This window comes from Narcine bancroftii, chromosome 2 (genome assembly GCF_036971445.1).
Source record: "Narcine bancroftii isolate sNarBan1 chromosome 2, sNarBan1.hap1, whole genome shotgun sequence".
Taxonomy (NCBI): Eukaryota; Metazoa; Chordata; class Chondrichthyes; order Torpediniformes; family Narcinidae; genus Narcine; species Narcine bancroftii.
The window spans coordinates 6,181,089-6,199,500 of record NC_091470.1 but is presented as its reverse complement, the minus strand read 5'-3'; the positions used below and the strand labels follow the sequence as shown (position 1 = coordinate 6,199,500).

The 18,412-nt window shown below is 45.5% G+C and overlaps 1 protein-coding gene across 9 annotated transcripts in view; it reads left to right on the top strand.

Annotated features, from left to right (window-relative positions):
* dicer1 (dicer 1, ribonuclease type III) overlaps nucleotides 1–18,412 on the top strand; it is a 173,393-nt gene that overhangs the window by 34,745 nt on the left and 120,236 nt on the right. For all 9 annotated transcript variants that reach the window (XM_069915723.1, XM_069915725.1, XM_069915721.1 and 6 more), the window contains 2 exons: nucleotides 3,662–3,760; nucleotides 14,277–14,460. In XM_069915723.1, the coding sequence (XP_069771824.1) occupies nucleotides 14,347–14,460 (114 nt within the window). In that variant the 5' untranslated portion in view covers nucleotides 3,662–3,760; nucleotides 14,277–14,346. The remainder of the gene's footprint in view (nucleotides 1–3,661; nucleotides 3,761–14,276; nucleotides 14,461–18,412) is intronic.

Here is an 18,412-nt window from a genome sequence, read left to right as displayed (position 1 = left end):
TTGGAAGGTAGACATGACAGGAGGGTTGGAAGGTAGACATGACAGGAGGGTTGGAAGGTAGACATGACAGGAGGGTTGGAAGGTAGACATGACAGGTGGGTTGGAAGGTAGACATGACAGGTGGGTTGGAAGGTAGACATGACAGGTGGGTTGGAAGGTAGACATGACAGGTGGGTTGGAAGGTAGACATGACAGGTGGGTTGGAAGGTAGACATGACAGGTGGGTTGGAAGGTAGACATGACAGGTGGGTTGGAAGGTAGACATGACAGGTGGGTTGGAAGGTAGACATGACAGGTGGGTTGGAAGGTAGACATGACAGGTGGGTTGGAAGGTAGACATGACAGGTGGGTTGGAAGGTAGACATGACAGGTGGGTTGGAAGGTAGACATGACAGGTGGGTTGGAAGGTAGACATGACAGGTGGGTTGGAGGTAGACAGGAGGGTTGGAGGTAGACAGGAGGGTTGGAGGTAGACAGGAGGGTTGGAGGTAGACAGGAGGGTTGGAGGTAGACAGGAGGGTTGGAGGTAGACAGGAGGGTTGGAGGTAGACAGGAGGGTTGGAGGTAGACAGGAGGGTTGGAGGTAGACAGGAGGGTTGGAGGTAGACAGGAGGGTTGGAGGTAGACAGGAGGGTTGGAGGTAGACAGGAGGGTTGGAGGTAGACAGGAGGGTTGGAGCTAGACAGCAGGGTTGGAGGTAGACAGGAGGGTTGGAGGTAGACAGGAGGGTTGGAGGTAGACAGGAGGGTTGGAGGTAGACTGGAGGGTTGGAGGTAGACAGGAGGGTTGGAGGTAGACAGGAGGGTTGGAGGTAGACAGGAGGGTTGGAGGTAGACAGGAGGGTTGGAGGTAGACAGGAGGGTTGGAGGTAGACAGGAGGGTTGGAGGTAGACAGGAGGGTTGGAGGTAGACAGGAGGGTTGGAGGTAGACAGGAGGGTTGGAGGTAGACAGGAGGGTTGGAGGTAGACAGGAGGGTTGGAAGGTAGACAGGAGGGTTGGAAGGTAGACAGGAGGGTTGGAAGGTAGACATGACAGGTGGGTTGGAGGTAGACATGACAGGTGGGTTGGAGGTAGACATGACAGGTGGGTTGGAGGTAGACATGACAGGTGGGTTGGAGGTAGACATGACAGGTGGTTTGGAGGTGGACGATAGAAGGAGGGTTGGAGGTAGACATGACGGGAAGGTTGGAAGGTAGGGTTGGAGAAGACAGGAGGGTTGGAGAAGACAGGAGGGTTTGAGAAGACAGGGGGGTTGGAGAAGACAGGAGGGTTGGAGAAGACAGGAGGGTTGGAGAAGACAGGAGGGTTGGAGAAGACAGGAGGGTTGGAGAAGACAGGAGGGTTGGAGAAGACAGGAGGGTTGGAGAAGACAGGAGGGTTGGAGAAGACAGGAGGGTTGGAGAAGACAGGAGGGTTGGAGAAGACAGGGGGGTTGGAGAAGACGGGGGGTTGGAGAAGACGGGGGGTTGGAGAAGACGAGGGGTTGGAGAAGACGAGGGGTTGGAGAAGACGAGGGGTTGGAGAAGACGGGGGTTGGAGAAGACTGGGGTTGGAGAAGACGGGGGTTGGAGAAGACGGGGGTTGGAGAAGACGGGGGTTGGAGAAGACGGGGGTTGGAGAAGACGGGGGTTGGAGAAGACGGGGGTTGGAGAAGACAGGAGGGTTGGAGGTGGACAGGAGGGTTGGAGGTGGACAGGAGGGTTGGAGGTGGACAGGAGGGTTGGAGGTGGACAGGAGGGTTGGAGGTGGACAGGAGGGTTGAAGGTAGACAGGAGGGTTGTAAGCTAGACAGGAGGGTTGGAAGTAGACAGGAGGGTTGGAAGGTAGACAGGAGGGTTGGAAAGTAGACAGGAGGGTTGGAAAGTAGACAGGAGGGTTGGAGAAGACAGGAGGGTTGGAGAAGACAGGAGGGTTGGAGAAGACAGGAGGGTTGGAGAAGACAGGAGGGTTGGAGAAGACAGGAGGGTTGGAGAAGACAGGAGGGTTGGAGAAGACAGGAGGGTTGGAGAAGACAGGAGGGTTGGAGAAGACAGGAGGGTTGGAGAAGACAGGAGGGTTGGAGAAGACAGGAGGGTTGGAGAAGACAGGAGGGTTGGAGAAGACAGGAGGGTTGGAGAAGACAGGAGGGTTGGAGAAGACAGGAGGGTTGGAGAAGACAGGAGGGTTGGAGAAGACAGGAGGGTTGGAGAAGACAGGAGGGTTGGAGAAGACAGGAGGGTTGGAGAAGACAGGAGGGTTGGAGAAGACAGGAGGGTTGGAGAAGACAGGAGGGTTGGAGAAGACAGGAGGGTTGGAGAAGACAGGAGGGTAGGAGAAGACAGGAGGGTTGGAGAAGACAGGAGGGTTGGAGAAGACAGGAGGGTTGGAGAAGACAGGAGGGTTGGAGAAGACAGGAGGGTTGGAAGGAAAGGGGAGTGTGAAGAATAGAAGTGGATGAGAAAGAGATAGGGACAATGGGTCGTTGGAGAATTTACTGTTCATGGCATTGGGTGGCAGGGTATCCAGGGCAGAATACAAGGTGCTATTCTTCATATTTTGTTTGGCTTCATCCTGTTGTGGAGACCATTTGATTTGAAATGGAGTCATAAGGGTGTCATGGAGTACACGTGAGGTTGAAGCAGAAAGTGCCCAGCGAGATGGGGAGATGGGTGGGGAGGGAAGAAACCCAGAGAGCAGTCCTTGCGAAAACCAGAAGGGGGTGGGGACAAGATGATGTGGCTCGTGGGGGTCTTTACTGAGTGCCTGTGCTGTGTCCTTCACCAGCAGCCATTTGAATTCCCTTCCTATTTTTTCATTGGGATGAATTGATACTGAAGCAGAAAAGGAGTGTGTTAAATATCTGACTTGTATTAATAAACCCTTTAATCAGATCAAAATATTTATTTGCTTTGGAATTATTTTTGTTTTCCCCATTAACGCAAAATACTACTTGAAGAATATGTAGAACATTTAGTGGAGAGCTGGAAAATCATTTCTAACTATATCAAAAAGAAAAACAATTGTTCGATTTTGATTTTGCACATGTATGTCACAAAGTACGGTTCAGGTACACAATCCTTTATCCAGAAACCTTGGGGGACAGTGTGTTCCAAATTTCAGATTTTTCTGGATTTCAGTACAAAAGCCAGCTGCCCCAGATTTAAGGCCGCCTGATTGTGCTGTTGTATCCACCCCCTTCTAATCACGCTGCTGTCTCTCTCTCCTCCCCCCGCCCGCCTGAGTTGCGCCGCCATCTCTCTTCCCCCTCGCCCACCTGAGTCGTGCTGCCGTCTCTCCTCCTCCTCTTCGCCCACCCGAGTCACACCACTGTCTCTCCTCCCCCTCGCCCACTTGAGTCACACCGCTGTCTCTCCTCCCCCTCGCACACCTGAGTCACACCGCTGTCTCTCTTCCCCCTCGCCCACCCGAGTCGCACCGCCATTTCTACCCCCGCCCACCTGAGTCGCACTGCTATCTCTCTCTCCCCCTCACCCACCTGAGTCGCGCTGCCATCTCTCTCTCTCTCCTGCTGTACCAACACCAGGAAAAAAAATGCCGGTTTTTGGGGCTTTCCGGATTTTAGATGTCTGGATAAAGGATTGTGTATCTGTATTTATAGTTTACAGCTTCCTTTTTCTCTTTCCATCTCCTTACCTCATCTTTTCTCTTTATTCAAACCAGGAATTAAAGGTTGAGGAATGACGTGATTACACAAAGAAAACGGCTCTCACGATGTTAACATTTTATAAAAACAGGCCAAATGTAGACGTCAGTGAAACTGTAAGTAGCTGCTTTAAAAACTAAATCATTTTAATGGAGCTCCCTCTTCTCTTTGTCCACTCGCCCCCCCCCACCAACTTTCGTTCCTTTGGACAAGAGATGCACAAACTTGATAACAAGAGCCTCCAAATTCAAGGACCATTTCTTTTCAGATTTTTAAATGGACCTCTTGTCAGTAAAATAATGCCTATACACAAACTGTGCTCGTATCCTTCACTTTGACCTAGTAATATTTTGAATTTTTTTGACTTAGTGTAACATTGTACCCTGCACTATCTGCAATAGGATGTGGGTTGACTTGTTTGGAGAGCACAAAAAATTCAACTTCCTTCTGTGTCTTGATGCATGTGACAATAATTCAATTCCCTCCAGTAAATTACCCCCAACTGTTCAGCTCACAGGTCTATAGTTCCCTGGCTTGTGCTAGCAGCCTTTGCCACCTAGGCCACTCTCCATTCTCTCAGCACCTCTGTCAGTGATCCTGCGGTTTCTTTCCGAGCTTCCTTCAATGTCCTCGGATACACTTGATTAGGTCCCCGGAGATTTAGTGGCCCTTTTGTTTTCTGATCTTTAGCACCTCTTCCGTACTGCAGACTTTCTTTAAATCATTGCCCTTTTGCTTCCCTACGTTCTCTAGTCTCCATGGTAAATATACAGATGAAAAATACTCATTTAGGACCTTGCCCATCTCCTCAGAGAAAGGGGCCCTATTTTACCCCTACATAAATTATGAGAGAAGCAAGTTTTGAGTCAGCTCGGTATTCTCTTGGAGTTTGGCTACATTGGCCTCTCCAATAAGTTTCTTGGTCAATTATAATCAAGGATATAACTATTATTCCTCATGTCTACTTGCAAGATGACAAGGCCTGTAGCAAAAAAAAATCTGAATAAAATGAACAGAGTACTGTAATATTGCATACCTTGGAAATGCTCAATAGATCATTTGGCAGCTGTATCAAGCGAAGTCTAATGAGCCCAGTGCCAGGAATAAGCCATTATTCTGTTGATGTTCTGCAATTAGATGAAGTCTGATCAGGTCTTAAACTATATTTTCCTGACTTTGCTCCATGTCTCTTAATATACTACCCAACAAAACCTTTTTAAAGGTCTGGATTAAGTTCAACTCTAATGTCCTTGTAATTTTTACCACTTAATGCACCATCTCTATACTTTCCTCTACGCTTATGGTTAACCCCTCTAGTAATATATACATGGTTAGACTGATGCTGTTGGAGTTCGAGGATGTGACTAATATAGTAGATAAGGGGGGGGGGTTAAGGAGCTCTGAGGAGAGGGAGTATCTTTGGTGCTCATAACTGCGTCTCACTAAGGTGGGAATGGTAGGCATCACTGAACTTCACTCATCTCCTAAATCTCGAATTTGTTGGGTCCTCGTGCCACACTCTTGAAACTGCTTCAGCTAGCAGGTGAAAACAAGTGAGGGGGTGGTGTCATTACTACACCACTAGGTGATCATCCCAATGGCGGAACAGATGAAAGAGGAGACATCTCCCAACAGCTGCAAAGGCTGATGTGGATGCCCAATAATGGGTGGGGTAGCTTGCGAGCACGCCGCAAGAACTGCCGTGGACCCACAACACTCAAGGCCTGTCTACCTAGTGTGTGAAGCCAGGATTTGGTGGACTGTGTAGAAGAAACCATCACTGGTTCATCGGGCAGAAAGATGATTCTCAGCAATGCATTGTGGATCGCTAAGAGGGCACAGTGAGACACACACAGAAAACTGCTGGCCATCCACTGCATCCTGACCTGTCTCCAGCCGTCTTGACTATGTCTTGCCACTGGGTCCAGATAGGCCGGGGAGAGAGAGTGAGGCTGACGACCTGCGCAACTCTCCCTCAATTTAATCCAAGTCGAGCGCAAGTCATGACTTCAAACCCAACTTGCTCAGGGTCCAGATTGGCCTCATCAGTCACCTCTGGACCCACAGCCACTAATCTCCTATTTGGCTTTGAAGCCATGCTCATCTTTGACTATGGAGGACGAACATAAATAAGATGAGGGGGAACTAATGGAAGTGATGTATTTAAATTTCTGGAAAGCTTTCAAAAACGGTCTGCACAGAAGTTGGTTGGAGCACATGGAATTAAAGATAATGTACTGATACAAGAGTGAGAATTGGACACAGATAAAAATTAAAGAGGGGGTAAACATATCCTTGAGACAACAGGTAACAGTATTTATTTGAAAGAATGTTAATTAAAAAGAGGAAGAAATATCAAGATATTAGCATTGGTGCCTGTCCTCATTTTAAAAAAAAATCATGGAAAAGTTGTAGAGGAACTGGAATTCATTTTGTCACGAACTCTGGATCCTCCATCTGGAAATTGCATTAGAAATCAGAAATAGGAACAGGAATGTCATCTGGTTGCTTAAAGCCTGTTCAGCCATTGAATAAAGGTCTTGGCTGATCTAATTGTTGGCTAAAATTCCATTTTCCTGCCTGATCCTGATAATCCATGATTGATCTGTGTTCCAAAAACTTTTTCTCAACCTTTTGGCATCAGCAAGTCTGGTGTAAAGAATTCTAAAGACGAAGAGAAGGAACTCCAAGATAGTTGGTTTTAAATGTTTGTCTCTTTCTTCTGAGACCATGCCTCTTAACTCTCACCCCACCCCCCCCCCCCCACCCCACCCAGGAAAAGACATCTTTCAACAATTACACTATCCAGTGGTCACAGAATCTTGGGTATTTCAATAAGATTCCTTTTTATTCTAAGTTCAAGAGGAAAAACGTTCAGTCCACATAATCATTCCTCAAAGGGCTGTCCCTTTCTAGGAATTAATTTAAATAACTTCATGCCAGGGTCTCACGAGGCATGAAAGGGCTGCCCCTTTCTAGGAATCATTCCTCAAAGGGCTGCCCCTTTCTAGGAATTCATCTAAATAACTTCATGCCGGGGTCACACGAGGCATGAAAGGGCTGCCCCTTTCTAGGAATTCATTTAAATAACTTGATGCAGGGGTCACAAGAGGCATGAAAGGGCTGCCCCTTTCTAGGAATCGTTCCTCAAAGGGCTGCCCCTTTCTAGGAATCGTTCCTCAAAGGGCTGCCCCTTCCTAGGAATCGTTCCTCAAAGGGCTGCCCCTTTCTAAGAATTCATTTAAATAACTTCATGCCGGGGTCACACGAGGCATAAAAGGGCTGCCCCTTTCTAGGAATCGTTCCTCAAAGGGCTGCCCCTTTCTAGGAATTCATTTAAATAACTTCATGCCAGGGTCACAAGAAGCATGAAAGGGCTGCCCCTTTCTAGGAATTCATTTAAATAACTTCATGCCAGGGTCACAAGAAGCATGAAAGGGCTGCCCCTTTCTAGGAATCGTTCCTCAAAGGGCTGCCCCTTCCTAGGAATCGTTCCTCAAAGGGCTGCCCCTTTCTAAGAATTCATTTAAATAACTTCATGCCGGGGTCACACGAGGCATAAAAGGGCTGCCCCTTTCTTGGAATCGTTCCTCAAAGGGCTGCCCCTTTCTAGGAATTCATTTAAATAACTTCATGCCGGGGTCACACGAGGCATGAAAGGGCTGCCCCTTTCTAGGAATTCATTTAAATAACTTCATGCCGGGGTCACATGAGGCATGAAAGGGCGGCCCCTTTCTAGGAATTCATTTAAATAACTTCATGCCGGGGTCACATGAGGCATGAAAGGGCTGCCCCTTTCTAGGAATTCATTTAAATAACTTCATGCCAGGGTCACAAGAAGCATGAAAGGGCGGCCCCTTTCTAGGAATTCATTTAAATAACTTCATGCCGGGGTCACACGAGGCATGAAAGGCTGCCCCTTTCTAGGAATCGTTCCTCAAAGGGCTGCCCCTTTCTAGGAATTCATTTAAATAACTTCATGCCAGGGTCACAAGAAGCATGAAAGGGCTGCCCCTTTCTAGGAATCGTTCCTCAAAGGGCTGCCCCTTCCTAGGAATCGTTCCTCAAAGGGCTGCCCCTTTCTAGGAATTCATTTAAATAACTTCATGCCGGGGTCACATGAGGCATGAAAGGGCTGCCCCTTTCTAGGAATCGTTCCTCAAAGGGCTGCCCCTTCCTAGGAATCGTTCCTCAAAGGGCTGCCCCTTTCTAGGAATTCATTTAAATAACTTCATGCCGGGGTCACATGAGGCATGAAAGGCTGCCCCTTTCTAGGAATCGTTCCTCAAAGGGCTGCCCCTTTCTAGGAATTCATTTAAATAACTTCATGCCAGGGTCACAAGAAGCATGAAAGGGCGGCCCCTTTCTAGGAATTCATTTAAATAACTTCATGCCGGGGTCACATGAGGCATGAAAGGGCTGCCCCTTTCTAGGAATCGTTCCTCAAAGGGCTGCCCCTTTCTAGGAATTCATTTAAATAACTTCATGCCAGGGTCACAAGAAGCATGAAAGGGCTGCCCCTTTCTAGGAATCGTTCCTCAAAGGGCTGCCCCTTCCTAGGAATCGTTCCTCAAAGGGCTGCCCCTTTCTAGGAATTCATTTAAATAACTTCATGCCAGGGTCACAAGAAGCATGAAAGGGCTGCCCCTTTCTAGGAATTCATTTAAATAACTTCATGCCGGGGTCACACGAGGCATGAAAGGCTGCCCCTTTCTAGGAATCGTTCCTCAAAGGGCTGCCCCTTCCTAGGAATCGTTCCTCAAAGGGCTGCCCCTTCCTAGGAATCGTTCCTCAAAGGGCTGCCCCTTCCTAGGAATCGTTCCTCAAAGGGCTGCCCCTTTCTAGGAATTCATTTAAATAACTTCATGCCGGGGTCACATGAGGCATGAAAGGCTGCCCCTTTCTAGGAATCGTTCCTCAAAGGGCTGCCCCTTTCTAGGAATTCATTTAAATAACTTCATGCCAGGGTCACAAGAAGCATGAAAGGGCTGCCCCTTTCTAGGAATTGTTCCTCAAAGGGCTGCCCCTTCCTAGGAATCGTTCCTCAAAGGGCTGCCCCTTTCTAGGAATTCATTTAAATAACTTCATGCCGGGGTCACATGAGGCATGAAAGGCTGCCCCTTTCTAGGAATCGTTCCTCAAAGGGCTGCCCCTTTCTAGGAATTCATTTAAATAACTTCATGCCGGGGTCACATGAGGCATGAAAGGCTGCCCCTTTCTAGGAATCGTTCCTCAAAGGGCTGCCCCTTTCTAGGAATTCATTTAAATAACTTCATGCCGGGGTCACATGAGGCATGAAAGGGCTGCCCCTTTCTAGGAATCGTTCCTCAAAGGGCTGCCCCTTCCTAGGAATCGTTCCTCAAAGGGCTGCCCCTTTCTAGGAATTCATTTAAATAACTTCATGCCGGGGTCACATGAGGCATGAAAGGCTGCCCCTTTCTAGGAATCGTTCCTCAAAGGGCTGCCCCTTTCTAGGAATTCATTTAAATAACTTCATGCCAGGGTCACAAGAAGCATGAAAGGGCGGCCCCTTTCTAGGAATTCATTTAAATAACTTCATGCCGGGGTCACATGAGGCATGAAAGGGCTGCCCCTTTCTAGGAATCGTTCCTCAAAGGGCTGCCCCTTTCTAGGAATTCATTTAAATAACTTCATGCCAGGGTCACAAGAAGCATGAAAGGGCTGCCCCTTTCTAGGAATCGTTCCTCAAAGGGCTGCCCCTTCCTAGGAATCGTTCCTCAAAGGGCTGCCCCTTTCTAGGAATTCATTTAAATAACTTCATGCCAGGGTCACAAGAAGCATGAAAGGGCTGCCCCTTTCTAGGAATTCATTTAAATAACTTCATGCCGGGGTCACACGAGGCATGAAAGGCTGCCCCTTTCTAGGAATCGTTCCTCAAAGGGCTGCCCCTTCCTAGGAATCGTTCCTCAAAGGGCTGCCCCTTCCTAGGAATCGTTCCTCAAAGGGCTGCCCCTTTCTAGGAATCGTTCCTCAAAGGGCTGCCCCTTTCTAGGAATCGTTCCTCAAAGGGCTGCCCCTTCCTAGGAATCGTTCCTCAAAGGACTGCCCCTTTCTAGGAATCGTTCCTCAAAGGGCTGCCCCTTTCTAGGAATCGTTCCTCAAAGGGCTGCCCCTTCCTAGGAATCGTTCCTCAAAGGGCTGCCCCTTCCTAGGAATCGTTCCTCAAAGGGCTGCCCCTTTCTAGGAATTCATTTAAATAACTTCATGCCGGGGTCACACGAGACGTTGCAGATGCTGGAATCTGAAGCTAAACACAATCTGCTGGAAGATCTCAGTAGTTTGAGGAGCATCAGTGGAAGAGAGGCTTGTCAAATTTTCGGGCTGGAACCTTTCATTGAGATCGTTACTGACCTGCTGCATTTACCTGTTCTTCAATGGAAAGACCAAAACTCGAGAAAGGCTCTCTGACCTGAGCCTGATGAATGAGAAGCAACTTCATTGAAACCTTAAAATCCTTGTGGTGTAACGGGGAAGATGCAGGAATGATGTTTTCTTTGGCTTAAGGGTTTAGAGGTCACCAGCTGCAATCTTCAAGTGTTGGCCAAAAAACCCTCTGCTGGAGAGTCGAGCACTGTGAATTGGAGAAAAGGTATGATCAGTAGTTTGGCCATTTAAAACCGAGCTGTAAATAGATTTCTTCACCAGGGAACCATTTATCTTTGGCATTCTACGCTTGCGAGTTGTGGAGGCTTGGTTGCTGAGAATATTCGAGACTGAAATTTAGATATTCCAGAAACCCTGGGATATGGAATTAGTGCGGGGTTATCGATATTGTTCATTAGCAGAAGAAATACAACATGGATTTGTTATTTTACTCTGAGGAGGAGGTTCTGATAATGTTTTTATTCTAATCTTCTTTGGCTTGGCTTCGCGGACGAAGATTTATGGAGGGGGTAAAAGTCCACGTCAGCTGCAGGCTCGTTTGTGGCTGACAAGTCCGATGCGGGACAGGCAGACACGGTTGCAGCGGCTGCAGGGGAAAATTGGTTGGTTGGGGTTGGGTGTTGGGTTTTTCCTCCTTTGCCTTTTGTCAGTGAGGTGGGCTCTGCGGTCTTCTTCAAAGGAGGTTGCTGCCCGCCGAACTGTGAGGCGCCAAGATGCACGGTTTGAGGCGATATCAGCCCACTGGCGGTGGTCAATGTGGCAGGCACCAAGAGATTTCTTTAGGCAGTCCTTGTACCTTTTCTTTGGTGCACCTCTGTCACGGTGGCCAGTGGAGAGCTCGCCATATAACACTATCTTGGGAAGGCGATGGTCCTCCATTCTGGAGACGTGACCCATCCAGCGCAGCTGGATCTTCAGCAGCGTGGACTCGATGCTGTCGACCTTTGCCATCTCGAGTACTTCGACGTTAGGGATGTAAGCGCTCCAATGGATGTTGAGGATGGAGCGGAGACAACGCTGGTGGAAGCGTTCTAGGAGCCGTAGGTGGTGCCGGTAGAGGACTCATGATTCGGAGCCGAACAGGAGTGTGGGTATGACAACGGCTCTGTATACGCTTATCTTTGTGAGGTTTTTCAGTTGGTTGTTTTTCCAGACTCTTTTGTGTAGTCTTCCAAAGGCGCTATTTGCCTTGGCGAGTCTGTTGTCTATCTCATTGTCGATCCTTGCATCTGATGAAATGGTGCAGCCGAGATAGGTAAACTGGTTGACCGTTTTGAGTTTTGTGTGCCCGATGGAGATGTGGGGGGGCTGGTAGTCATGGTGGGGAGCTGGCTGATGGAGGACCTCAGTTTATTCTAGTAAACACTGTACAAATGCCTATATGTACCTACAGCTGCACAGGTACCTTGCAGAAAAAAAACAAAAATCTGTTTTGACATTTGTGAGTTCTCCAATAAAACATTCAGGTTCAGATTAGACATTGCCCAAGATCTTTTTTATAATTGTATCCCTTTTGCTTGCTGCTCCCATTTCCTGCTCAAGATCACCTGCAGACTCCCATTTCCTGCTCAAGATCACAGATCTCACTGAACGTCAACACCTAGTTACTTTGAAACCGTTAATCCACTTTTCTATTCTTTTGACGGTGGCTAATTTCACATCTACCTTCACTATATTCTTTTATACAGTAAGAAGTTTATATCCTTTGGAGGACTTCATTTTCAGGCCTGTCATTGTATAGCATAGAAAGAAGCCCATCAGCCTGCCATATTCATGCTCGTATTTTTGACCCACTACACTTATTCCATTTGTATGCACTAGCTCTGTAGCCTTCTGCACATTGCCTAGTTAATGGCCTGTCTAAACGTCTCTTAAATGATAGCAAGCTCCAGACAGCAACAATCTGAGGGAGAATACAGGTGGCATGGCTAATAGGTTTGTGGATGACACTAAAGTTGATGGAAAATATCCAAGAATGTGATGGGATCATTATCATTTGAGAATGACATTTAATTCTGCTAAGTACAAGGTACTGCATTTTGATAAGACAAGCCCCCCCCCCCAGGGCAGAGCATGCACAGTAAATGATAATGCCCTGAAAGGTGTGACAATTCATGTTACAATGCCCCTCATAATTTTCTATTCCTCTACAAGCCTCCAGCACTGCATGGTTAAAAAAAAACCCTAGCCTATCCAAACACTCCTAACTCAAGCCCTCTCATCCTGTTAACATCCTCACGAACCTTTTCTGCTCCCTTTCCAATTTTCTGACATCTTTCATCAACTTGTGCAATCAGAACTCCACACAATACTTCAAATGTGGCCTCGCCAGGGTCTTGAAAATAGTAGTTAAGGATCACTAATAATTGAGGTTTGCTCCACAAAGGGGCATATCCATTGATGTTGGACAGTGATGCAATTGGGTTTGACTATAATACCCACTAAAGCTCACAGCTTTGCATGTAGTGACTTTCGCTCGGTCAAGATAAAGGGCAGTGGGGGGATATTAAGGGATCGTTTGTGGATTGGCAGTCAGTGTCTGGTTTGGTGCAATAGGCCCCTGTGACCCTGATTATTTACAATCTATATTGTTGCCTTGAGTGAGCAGTGCAGCCAGATTTATTGTTGGTAAAAAGATAGGTGCATAACAAACACCTCTGAAGATCTGTCCTGAGGTTTCCATGTCGATGCAATCACAAAGAAGGCATGGCATCAACTACACTTGTCAGGAGTTGGAAGAGATTTGGTATGTTGTCTGAGACCTTCACAAATTTCTATAGGTGTACTGTGGAGAGCATTCTGACTGGTTGCATCACTGTCTAGTATGGAGCTGCCAATGGACAGGATAGGATAAAGCTCCAGAGGACCCCAGGCCATGCCCTCTTCACTCTGCTACCATCAGGGAGACTTGTACCCAACATTACAAGAACAGCTTCTCCCCCTCTGCCATCAGATTTCTGAATGGACAACGAACCACACACTTCTTTTACTTTCTCCTTTTTTTTGCACGATTTATTTAGTTATTTTCAAATGTAATTTATAACAATATTGGCACTGTGTAATGCTGCCACAAAACAATGAATTTTAAAACATTCATAACAATAAATTCTGATTCTGAGAAAGATACAAAAGTGTTACTAAATCAGATAAATGAGTAAACAAGAAGTTGATTGATGGGGGCAATGTGGGAAAATGTGAGAAGATCCAATTTGAAAAGTACGAAGAAACAAATTATTTAAACATAGTGACTCCACAGAATGTTGCTTTGGGAAACAAATTTTGGTAGGTGACACAGAAAAAGCAAGCAATTAGAGTATTGCAAGTGATTAGACACACGAATGTTGATCTTTGGCAAGGGTCCTGTTGAGGTGGCAGCTGGAGTTTTGGTCTGTTAAGGAAAGCTGTAACTATGAAAGCAATGCATTGAGGCTTCCTAATAAAGAAGTTGATGTATGAAGTTTGAGCAAGTTGACCTATACTTCATATAGAAAAATGAGAGAAAGATCTTAGTGAAACAGTAGATTCTAAATGGAATGGTGTATGCTGATAGAATATTTTCTAATTTGAGCTTTCTGGAACTAGAGACCAGAGCATTCATTCTCTCTTTCCCATTTCCCCACCCCCCCCCTCTGCTGGGGTCAAACACATTTATGGGGGGCCAGGGACTGAAATCTTTTTTGTTTTTTATGTATTCAGTAAGAGAGAAGTACAGAAGAAACCAACTAAACTTGACTGCTTCACAAGGAAGGGGCTCATAAACTTTGAGTGGAGTCTTAAGGGGGCCATAGCAAGAAAAAATGGTTGAGAATGGCTGGACCAGAGCTTTAGAGTAAGGAGTTCCCCATTTCATTTGATTTGAAGAATTTCTACTGAGGGTTTTCAATTTTAAGTTCTCAACTCCAGAGATCTGTGAGAGCTGTTGAATGCATTCAAAGAAGTGATTGACAAATATTTAAATAACAAGGGAGTTGAGGGTCTGGGAGTAAGCAGGAAATTATCTTTATATCATGACTGTTCAGGGATATGTGGAGAGTGCAGGAAAGTGATGTTGAGATGAAGGTTGGGCCAGACACATTCTTACTGAGTGGCAGATCTGGCTTGTGTGGCCTACTCTTATGTAGGGGCCAAATAAAGTCAATGTTGAAGTCTACAGTGGCATTCCATGCTTTGGATTTGCAAGGGAATCTCTGAGGATGAAACATTCACATGAAAATATTTACTTTGTAGGCTTTGCTGCAACACATGAAATGACAGAAACACTGGATGTGTGAGAGGACCTGCATTGTGAAATCTAAGAATGGCAGGATTACAGCTCATGACACCTGCTTCATCACCAATGGGCCCATTTTTTGGACTGCCATGGCAACAGGAAGCTATCCATGACAACATTTTTACACCAAGGAAATATCAGGTATGTGTTTGATGGAAAAGGTCAGTGAATCAAAGCAGAATGTTTTTTGTTGAACTTGCTGAGACTGGTATTTCACCTTAAATTGAGTTCCTTCAGTAAAATGTGTTGAGACATAGACTTTGATTCCTCCTTCTTTCCCTCAACCATTAGTATTGTGGATAAGATGCAAAATCCAGAGTATTTGACGTTTGGCCTGGAGACAAAATTCTATTTCACCAGAGAGCAAGTGGGGAATTCAGTCTCTCATCCTAGTAATTTCATTTCACAGCACTCACCCCATAGTATTCCATGCTTTGGGTGTTACAAGCCCAGTGGACTCCAAAACTCAGCAGCAGAAATCCACCAAAACAGTGGTTACTTAAACAAAAGTTTCTTTAAACATAAAAACAGGATCAAACCTTAACTTATTACTTTTAACTTTACCTAACTTAACCCCCTTCTAATTCTAAGCTCATGTGTATGTAATGTGTACATGTTCAGGAAATTTCTCTGTTTCACTGTCCAATCATTCACTTGTAATTTCTCCAAGTTCACTGGTATCAGGCAATTCTTATACTGTGCACAAAATTTAACATTTATGAATCTTCACTAGGCTCTGGTGCATAAAGGTAATTGATTACCGCTCAGGAAGGTCCTTGTTGGTTTCAGAGAAGAATTTGTTGCTCGTTGGACGCACACAAACTGATTTCCTCCAATCAGTCACTTCAGTGACTTGCCAAAGAAACCTACCTCATCATGGGTTTTCCAAATGATAACCTCTTCTTCCGGGTCACCACTGAGTTCCTCTTGTTTCCCTTATTTCAGGAGAAACGCTCTATCCAGCCATTTTGTCTTGTAAGGACTACAAGGGTTTTGAACAGGCTGAACTCAACTCGCAACCCTTCTTCAAAATGGGGTTCTTCAACAAGCTGCCAGCTTGCCATGTTGCAGCCTCAACTACTACTATTTCCTCCCTCAAAAATAATAGAAATTATCTGTTTGTTTTTTCTTTCTCTGCCTGTAAAAAAAAATATGACCAATCCCAAACTTTGAAAGATCTTCTGAGCTGGGACTTTATTGCCCATACATAATAGATCAGCATTCTTCATTGCTTCTGCAAAGTCATCTGGAGCCTCAACGTCTAGCTTCAGCAAAGCTCTTGCATTTTAAATGAGATGCCTTCTGGCAAGTGTTTCTCTGTGAAGTATAACCTACAATGCTAATATAACCCTTAACATTGGTAATTCAAGTGTTCCTTTAAGTTATCCCTAGGCCATCAGTGCTCTGTGATGAGTAAGGGATTGCTTAAGGTGGGATGTGAGTGGGAAGGAAAGGTGGAGAATCACTGCTCTCGACCCAATTGCAACTGAAATATTTTGCTTGAGAAAAATTGTCATTGGCCCATTTCCTTTGGAGCTACGAAACCGTGCACATAACGAGTCCACTAGATTTGATTACTTCCCCTCTTCTATCAGGAGGAAGATTCAAGCTGATCCATGTCTGAAACTCTGTATTGTGACTTACTTGCTTTACTCTCTATGTTGTATTCCGATTAGCTGGACAGCTTTGAAAGCAAACTCACGGTATCTTGCTACATGTGACAATAAACTTGAACTTTAGGACAACCAAACCAATCTTTTTCTGTGACTATAATTAAAACTAATAAAATTATGGTCAGTGGTGCCCACTTGCCTGTCCTCACTTGCTAAGAGATCAAATGTAATTCTTTATTATTAATGCACTAAACATTCCTAGACACAAATTCTGCCCCACAGCTGTTCCAGCGAGTATTAGAGAAGTTAAAATTTACCTGTAACTAAAATGACCAACTCAGTTATTTCTGCACAAATCTATGACTACACTCTTGGGTTCTAATTCTCGCTGACCTCTTTTTGGGGAAGAGAGTGTGGTGGAGTGGTGTTTTGATTAATTTCATCAAAATGAATTTATTTCTGTTCAACCACGTGGCCTCGCAGAATGCTTCTTCGGTCCCCTCCGAATATCTTTAAATTCTGATGTGATGTTCTCCCAAATTACCAAGGCCTCTCTCCCTCCTCTCTTAACTGCACCTCTATATTGGGAAGTGTATTGGCCTGGATTGAAAATTGGTTGTCTGACAGGAGGCAGAGAGTCGGGATAAATGGGAGTTTTTCAGATTGGCAGAGAGTGGTAAGTGGGGTGCCGCAGGGGTCAGTGTTAGGCCCACAACTGTTCATCATTTACATTGATGACTTGGAGGAGGGGACAAAATGTGGTGGAGCCAAGTTTGCGGATGATACCAAATTGAGTGGAAGAGCAAATTGTAATGAGGATGTGGAGAGTCTGCAGAGGGATAGAGTTAAGCTGGATGAGTGGGAAAAGGTCTGGCAGATGGAGCGCAATGTTAGTAAGTGTGAGGTTATCCACTTTGGCAAGAAAAATAAAAGAGCTGAATATTATTTAAAGGGTGAAAAACTACAGCATGCTGTTGTGCAGAGGGACTTGGGAGGGCTTGTGCATGAATCGCAAAAAGTTAGGTTGCAGGTGCAGCAGGTTATTAAGAAGGCAAATGGAATGTTGGCCTTCATCACTAGAGGAATTGAATTCAGGAGTAGGGAGATCATGTTGCAACTGTATAAGGTACTGGTGAGACCGCACCTGGAGTACTGAGTCCAGTTCTGGTCTCCATATTTGAGGAAGGATATACTGGCTTTGGAGACGGTCCAGAGGAGGTTTACTAGGTTGATCCCTGGGATGAAGGGATTGACTTATGATGAAAGATTAAATCATCTAGGATTGTATTCGCTCGAGTTCAGAAGAATGAGAGGAGATCTTATAGAAACATGTAGGATTATGAAGGGTATGGATAGGATAGATGTAGGAAGGTTTTTTGAGCTGGCCGGGGAAATTAAGACGAGAGGACACAGTCTCAAGATTCAGGGGAGTAGATTTAAGACAGAGATGAGGAAAAATAGTTTTTCCCAGAGAGTAGTGAATGTTTGGAATTCTCTATCCAGGGAAGTGGTTGAGGCTGCTTCATTAAACATATTTAAAATTCGGTTAGATAAATTTTTACATGATAGAGGAATTAGGGGATATGGGGAGAAGGCAGGTAGGTGGAGTTAGGTCATAAATTAGATCAGCCATGATCGTATTGAATGGCGGAGCAGGCTCGATGGGCCGAATGAGGTGATAGAGGAATTAGGGGATATGGGGAGAAGGCAGGTAGGTGGAGTTAGGTCATAAATTAGATCAGCCATGATCGTATTGAATGGCGGAGCAGGCTCGATGGGCCATTTTTGGCCTCCTCCTGTTCCTACTTCCTATGTTCCTATCATGCCAGAATGTTGAGCTGACAGACCTACCAATCTGTCAATCATGTTTACATACTAGCTATAACATCACAATTCCACGAACAGATCCGTGCTCATGTGCCTTGCCCTTCAGGCTGCTTTACTTAAGAATCAGAAGCAGGATTTATTGTCATGAACAAGATATGAAATTGGGGGCTTTGCACCAGAGTCACAGAGCAAACAAATATTTTAACCATCTTACAACCTTACTATAAAAATTAAAATATTAATAACAATAATTATTTTTTCAGTTAAATTAATCCTTTTATGTTCTGTCTTTGCCTTGCTTACTGGATTGTTGTAACATCTTTGTTTCATCTTTCTTATCTGATAAACCACTACTTTGTATTCCATCCACCTGCCAGACGAGTTTAAATACTCCCAAATAGTTCCAGCCAACCACCTTGCAAGGATACAGTTACACCGTAACCTCCTTGCTCTTGCATTCTGTGCCTGGACCGATGAAGGCAGGTGCAGTACATATTTAACCACCTTTTCTACCTGTGCTTGCCACTTCAGGGATCACACGGTGTGGTCTTATCAGAGATTTGTAGTGTTGCAACGTGACCTCTCCTGAACTCAATCCCTCAACTAATGAAGCCCAGCGTCTCATCGGCCTTCTTAACTATCCTATCAACCTG